At 38.6% G+C, this 7,631-nt stretch overlaps 1 protein-coding gene across 1 annotated transcript in view; it reads right to left on the bottom strand.

Annotated features, from left to right (window-relative positions):
• Window positions 1-7,631, bottom strand: part of SLC35F3 (solute carrier family 35 member F3) — a 193,272-nt gene that overhangs the window by 185,262 nt on the left and 379 nt on the right. Inside the window, exon 2 of the mRNA XM_026062801.1 lies at window positions 7,341-7,570. Within this exon, the coding sequence (XP_025918586.1) occupies window positions 7,341-7,570 (230 nt within the window). The remainder of the gene's footprint in view (window positions 1-7,340; window positions 7,571-7,631) is intronic.

The following is a 7,631-nucleotide window of genomic DNA, read 5'->3' as shown; positions in this document are numbered from 1 at the left end:
TAACTTGGTGTCCACCAGCACTCCCAGGTCCTTCTCCGCAGAGCTGCTTTCCAGCAGGTCAACCCCCAACCTGTCCTGGTGCAGGGGGTTATTCCTCCCCAGGTGCAGGACCCTACACTTGCCTTTGTTGAACTTCATGAGGTTCCTCTCCGCTCAGCTCTCCAGCCTGTCCAGTTCTCTCCGAATGGCAGCACAGCCCTCTGGCGTATCCACCACTCCTCCCAGTTTTGTATTGTCAGCAAACTTGCTGAGGGTGCACTCTGTGTCTTCATCCAGGTCATTGATGAAGAAGTTGAACAAGACTGGACCCAGTACTGACCCCTGGGGGACACTGCTAGCAGTTAATAGCTTGTTAAACAAATCACTGATTTGCATGTCAAATATATACTATACTGTACACTCTGAAATGGTTACAGAAATTTTCCCTAATGAAGAAAGAGCCCCTCTGTAAAGACAGATACAATTTCATAAACTTGATGCAAGTTTGTGCATAATTCTTAATACTTCCCAAATCCTGTTTTGTTTAGTAAATGAATTTGCTCCCTGATTATTATTCCATATCAATATAGAGTAGTTTGTGTTTTCAGGAACAATCCATTATTATCAATTCAACACATTGATTACTGAGTGCATTCACATTTCTATTAAAAAAAATACAGTTCACCACTGGAAGGAGTATCCAATGGCAATTAATATTCTCTCTCAAAACTGCTAACATGGGCCCCAATTTTACAAACATTTACACATATGATTAGCTTTACTAGCAGGTTTTCATGATGGAGACCTCAGTGGTATGTTCTACTAACATAACAAGATTTGACGGTAACATTTATGTTAAGGGGTATAAAAATGAACGCTGGAAGCCAACAGCCCCCAGTTGCTGTGGACTGTTCTATATAAATGGCATACTACATATGACATGTAATTAATGCTGCATGGAAGCAAAGTTGAAAGCAACCAGTTAATTTGTTTAAACAACAAACAAACAAAGAAATGCTCCTTTTGTGGATGGTAATTTTTAGTTTCTTCACCCTGAAGATAAGATAGTAAATAAAATGTTTACCCAGAAGCCTAGTTAAAAGTGGTGGTAAGTTAACACTACACAATTAAAATTGTTTAGTAAACAAGTTATTATATGTTCCCTAAACATTTACAATTTACTAAACATTTACTAAACAATTTGAAATGTTTAGTAAAATGGCTTTAATTCAAATTTTTTGCTTTGAGAACAAACAATTTAAAATTTAAAATTTGTGATTAATGAAGATAAATATTGTAACAAGAAGCAGTTTCCTGCTTAGCATAGGCTAAAAAATATTTTGCTGACTTTGAGGGGAAAAAACCCCCAAAGAATCCTTATGTCTTTTCTCTATTGGAATTGTCTTGAACAAGAAACTTCTGAAAGRCTCCATTTCTCTCTCCCTTTTTCTTGTCATTCATGTCATATTTTTGCAGCTGTTCAGTATTCATCACCCATACTTCTTTGCTCTGTCTCACATGGCCAGATTGAGCTATGCCATATTCATTCTCAATTGCAAGACCATCCGAATAATTAAAGTCCACTGGGGCAACGGGTTCCCTTGCCAAGGAGAAATACCTCCTGGCACATCCACTGCAGGCTTATGATTAAGTCTCTGAAATATTTTAAGAGGATTGTCTTTGGAGACAGTTATTCTCAGTGATAATGAGTACTAAAAATATGGGGAAATGGCTTTAAGAGTTTGAATGTGAACTGTCATGTGGATATAAATCAGTAATATTCCTGGTTGGCATACCACCACACCTAGGCTCAGCATGTGGCAGGGGACTACAGCTGACAGTTGAACGGCACAATATTTTTAAAGCTACAGTGTAATTGCTTACCATTGTTTTCTTTCACTTGTAGGAGTGACCACGCTTTCCTCAATTAATGTTTATGCTAGCAAGAAAAGCTATGTTAGTGCTGCCAATGAAGTGCATTAGAAAAAATAAATCAGGTCTCAAACACGATAAAGCTGGCTTAAAACAATGAAATAAAATGCAGATTTTTACTTCTCTTCTAAGCTTCTGGCTTTTTTTTGACCTATGGATTGACCTTAAAGTAGCTATCCAAGTTTTTCTCCCAGAATAAGACATCTAGAGATTACTTTGTATTTTCGCCTGAAAACTGAGACTCTCACATAATCACTCAACCTCAGGAACAGCAACATGAATGATATCATCAAGCACTGCATTAGTTATAATAGCATAACCTTTAGTATTTATATATTAGAAAGCAAGCATCAGTTTTACATGAATCAACTACAGCTGTCCTGAAAATGTTTTTCCCCAGACAAAATAATGCTATTCAACTTCTGGCTTCAAACTTCCGGAGATTCCTGCACACCACCTCAAAAAAAAAAAGTTAAGTTCTGGCTCAACTACAAGTATTGCAAAACAGCATTTGCACAAATTTCAAGCATTAGTATTTTTATCCTGATTCACATCCCCACTAGATTTGCTTTTACCGAGTACCAAAGTGACAGCATGCAATGGCATGTGAAAACAGACCATAAGGAGGAACACTTGGGAACAGCTGGAAGCACTGGACCTTAGATGTGTAGATACCAATCTTTATAACACTGCTTATTCTTTTAATTAGATAAAACAAACCCTAAAGTACTATCTTGAAAGCCTATCAAAGTTCAGTAAGTGGGATATTTTCATACTCAGACATTTATGTTTTCTGAGCAAAGTTCAGAAGTTTTGTAAGTCAATGTGTTTCAATATGTTATTAATATTGGTGACAGCACTTAAATTCCACATCCAGGTCAAGACCTACTGTGCTACAAGCTGTATGAGTATTACATTGAGAGTCTGAGCAATAACACTGTGTGGCTTGTTTTGTTATTGTTGAAATACTGATGAAGAAATATTAAAATAGGGAATTAATTTTTAAAGTAAGAGGGAGGAGTGGAACCAGAGTTCTTTAGTGTCGTGGAAACAATCTTTCCCTTTCACCTGAACAACAACATGCCACTTGAAGGACGTCACTGGAACAATTTGGGACTATTCACAAGGTTAAGGTCTCATAGAAATGTATGTTCACAGCTGTGAACCACAGACTGTGCTCTATTTCTACTTAACAGCACCAAAAGGAGTAAAAACTGTGTAAATATTCTCTTCCTGCTGCTTTTGCATGTAGAGCAACATCTGTCTGTACACAAAGCAGGTGTGTGAATGAAAGTGGGATGCCAGGTAGTCTCTTGGGCATCTAAAAGGAGACAGATCCTGATTTGTCCATAAGGAGTTTGTATCTRGGAACACATGCTAAGGATATTAGAGAATCTCTGCTTTAGAAGACTCTAGCCCTAAACAAGGAGTAGAAGTATGCAGGCAATCTGTAGGAAGAGGCAAAGACTGCAAAATGGAGATAGTTGGCTCTGGCACACACATATGTATTTAAAATACTAATCACATAATGACAGACTGTGATATTGAATCATTACAAAATAGATTTAGTTAACACAAAGAAAAATGAATGTCTGGCAAAGGTGCTAGCTGTGCACGTTTCAGGTGGAAGCAAGCATCCTGCCAATTGCTACCATAATTAAAATAGTCTTCTATGCCTGTGAGAAAGACAGCTGAGTTTAGTGACATCTGTATTTCTCAAGTACAGAAAAGCTCCCAGAGACTACATTTTTAAAAAACATCTGAAATCTAATTCCCACTGATATTGGTGAGAACCAGAAGTTCTCCAAGTTAGTTAACCAAACTCCAATTCCAAGAAGTTAACCAAAGTTAAACAGTCAATTAACATATTTCTTATTGATAGAAAACTAAGATTTCACAAATATTGAGCTGTATTATTGACATAGCTGCATCAGATTATGACTCTGTAATCTGACTGCATCTGACACGTGTTTCTTCCCCTCTGCCTTTTTGCATTTGAAAAAAAATCAAATCAGTTGATTCAAAATAGTCCCTGTGGGACAGACATGAATATTTGATTTAGACTGGAGAACAGTTAGTCATATAATTAGCTCTCTTGAAAATCAATAGTAAGAATTTCAAAAAAATAAGAAGTGCCAAATTGAATCAGGACACACACCTATCCTCTTTCTGAAGGTGGCTAGATGCTACAGAGGAAGAAGCTCTCAGCAAGAAGATGGTCTGCCTCCCAGCCTGAGAGAGACTAATTTGTATTCTGCAGAATGAAGTTTAATATTCTCTCCAACATTCTTTTCCTAAATATGGTAATTTGAAATCTTGTCACTACTATAAATTACAATCCCTTTGAATTCTTGATCTCAAAAATTGCACGTGGCAATGAGTTTCAGAATCAAATGATGCGTTTTCTCAAAAAATGTTTCTTTTTCTATCTGTTTTTTATTGATGGCTTTTCAGCTTCATTGTCTGTTCATGTTTTTCCTCTCATGATACAGTAAAAAGAAAAGCACTCTATTTGCCTGTACAATACCTGCCAGTACTTTATGTACCTTTGTTCTAASCTCTTTGAGGTAAACAGCCAAAACTCTTCAGTATCTCCTTTTAGACTCTCTCTCTGTATGTATTGTTTCTCCTTACTCATCTCAGAGCCTTCTGTTATCTTTTTTGGGAGGAGACAATCAATATTGCACAATATTTCATTAGGCTGTACCACTAAATTCTTTGAAGGCATCACAACACAAAAATATATTACTCTAGTTCCTGTAGCACCTAAAATCTTGTTTGCAAGTGTAGTCAAAAAGCAGAGGTCTTCACTGAACTGTATATAGTTCCAGCCTATTCCCTTTCATGAGCTGATGTAGTGATATGAAACTTTGTGGGGTGGACCAGTAATTTTAGCATTTTCAGAGAACATGAGAGGCTTGTATTTGTGATACTGAATGTCATTTGTTAACATTTGGGCTATTCACTTGACTGAATCTCTAGAGTAATGTAGAATCCTTTCTTGTCCTGTCCAATCTATATCACTTTGTGTCTTCAGCAAATCTTGATTTCCACCACGACCACCCCCATCTCATTTATAAGTACATTAAATACTGGAGCTGGTCCATAACCTTGAGATATCCCAATCTGTTTTAAATGGTCATTTATTCAACCACAAAGCCAGTCTCCTGGCCAGTTTTGGGGAAACGGCAACACTTTATCTCTGACTTCATGACAATTAACTTCTTTGATAGTTTCCCTCCTAGAGCTTTGTTAAAAACTGTCAAAAGCTTTCTGAACACCTCAAACAATTTTATTTAAATAAACAGTCTAAATGAAGTATGTGAGGAAAAAAAAGATAGACCTAGCCCTACACGTGACAGAGTAACAAAAATGTCATTGAGATGGATGAAATTTGATCAGTTCAGACTAGATTACTGATTTATTTCCCAGAAAACAGGTCCATTATTAAAGCACTCCATTAATTATACTCATTATTTATATAGTGCCAACAGCATCTGAATGTCTTACAAACACGCACAATAAGAAGACAAAAAGTACAAGAGTGCAATCTGAACTTAATAGAAATTATTTTTGTTCACAGTTCTTGGGCTAATTAAAGCTAGTAACTGTAAAGTCAAAAGGATTCATATCCCAAAGCTAACTGCACAAGTCCAAATTGCAGGAGTCTTCAAAAAGGTTTCTAAGTAGCTGTTACAAAGCCAGCTTCCCACTTTTGCCAATTTACCCCATTTACATGCATTCAGTCTGCTATTCAGCTGATGTAGATCAACACAGCTCTGCTTCAGCCATACCGTATTACACCAGCAAGAGAGATGGCCCATTTTCTCTGAATGTTGTTTTTACATGTCATTGCCAATTTAAAACCTGGGTTGGTAGACTTCCCTTTACCTATTATTTTTAGGCATAGACTTAAGAAACCTCAGACATCCCCCCCAACTCAAGCATGTAAATTTGTTATTCAAACGAGTTACCAGAGAAAACACAACTGGAATAGTAAGCTTAGGCTTGCTTAGACAACTTTTTCAGGCAGTTATAAATTTCAACAAACAGGTTATAATTGAACAGCCAGCATGACATCTATTATTTCAGAAGAATCAGCCACAGTAGCTGAGTGTGACTTCAACTGGACTGTTAGTCACTATGTCAAATAGAAGCACTAATATCCAACCCAATCTGGCATCAGTATATGGTCTGATCCTGAAAACTGACCTGAATAAGCTTTACTCTCAGGAATGGTCCCAATCCAGGCAATGGAATTGCTCTTAGAGAAAGCCCATACTCCCTGTGAGTAAAGGTAGCAAATATCAGATACTTCTGTCATAATCACAGTAAAGAAAAATAAAAGGCTCTAACAGAAAAAGTATTAGAGTATTTATCAGCAAAGTCCTATTATCAGGCAATCATGAACTGCTCTTCCTCATGAAGAAACTGAACAAGTACTGTGTACTGTATTTTCTTATATCTTTCCCTTTCTGATTGCCAGTGTGCTTAGTAATGATAATCCACCAGTAACATATTAGAATGTTTACACTGAATACTTAAAAAAGCACAGCACAGAAACAATCACTTTGTCACAGCCAGTTTTCCCAGCAAAGTAATGAATTCTGTCATAGCATAATCTTTTTTACAACAGAAAACTGCGATGTTATGAACAGCATTAAGACAACCAAAATATCTTCCATGACTTCAGTTAAGGAGCAAATTAATTCTTTAAACTTGTTATTTCATGCAATAGTCTTTGGTGGTGATGAAAAATGGACAAGAGTGTTACATGCAAAAATATTTCTAGTTGATATATTAAAGCCTCTCAAGATATCACCTCCTTTGTAAAACATGTATGTGCTGGAGGAGTATGACTAGGTTTCTCTCCATATTGGTATCATAGGAAGTTTCTTTCTCAGGTGCAGGAAGACGGAAAAAACAGTTGCAGTAGACATAGGAAAGGCATAAAATCCACATTAAGTATAACTACTGTGAAAATCTGACAGACCTTTAGAACAATGGAAAGAGATACTGATAACATTACTTCTAAAAATATATACGTGCATGAAAGCACTGGTACTTTTAAAGAGCTGTCACAAATAAGGTAACCAACATACTTCACTAAGTGTAATATTAAGACGAATATTTGCTCTATTTTTCTTAATAGAATTTATAGTGATTAAGCCTACACTCCCGTTAGCCAAAAACTGCCTAAAGATTAACACGGCATACGTATAAAATCCTCAGCAAAGAATGAAAGCGCTTCCACGGGGGGGTGAGGGCTGTTCCCCACATGCAAGATGACCAAACCTGTGTCTATATTAAAGACCCACGCTGAACCGGGTGCCACGCCGTAGTCTCGCTGTGTGACCCCGGCCCCCTCCACGCCGCCCCTGGCCCCAGCCGGGTTCGCCCCGCACGGAGCCACGCGCCCGGGGACTCACTTTTGCAGCTGGCAGCCCAGGGCTGGTAGCCGTAGTAGCCGGTGATGCGGAGGATCCTCTCCTCGATGGAGGTGAGCCCCACGGACGCGCTGGTGAGGTCTTCCACGGAGCGGGACCACTTCAGGTCCTCTTTGATGGCCTCGTCCACCACCAGGTACTTCAGCTGCCGGAGCTGCGGGCTGATGTCGGACAGCCGCCGCGGGCTGACATCGGGGGAGCGCCGCATGCCGCTGCGAGGGCCGGGAGAGGGGCGTGAGCGGCGCCGGGTGCGGGGCGAGGCGAGGCGAGGCG

Source organism: Apteryx rowi, unplaced genomic scaffold, assembly GCF_003343035.1.
Source record: "Apteryx rowi isolate R43461 unplaced genomic scaffold, aptRow1 scaffold_193, whole genome shotgun sequence".
Classification (NCBI taxonomy): Eukaryota; Metazoa; Chordata; class Aves; order Apterygiformes; family Apterygidae; genus Apteryx; species Apteryx rowi.
This window is presented reverse-complemented; position numbering and strand designations above follow the sequence as displayed.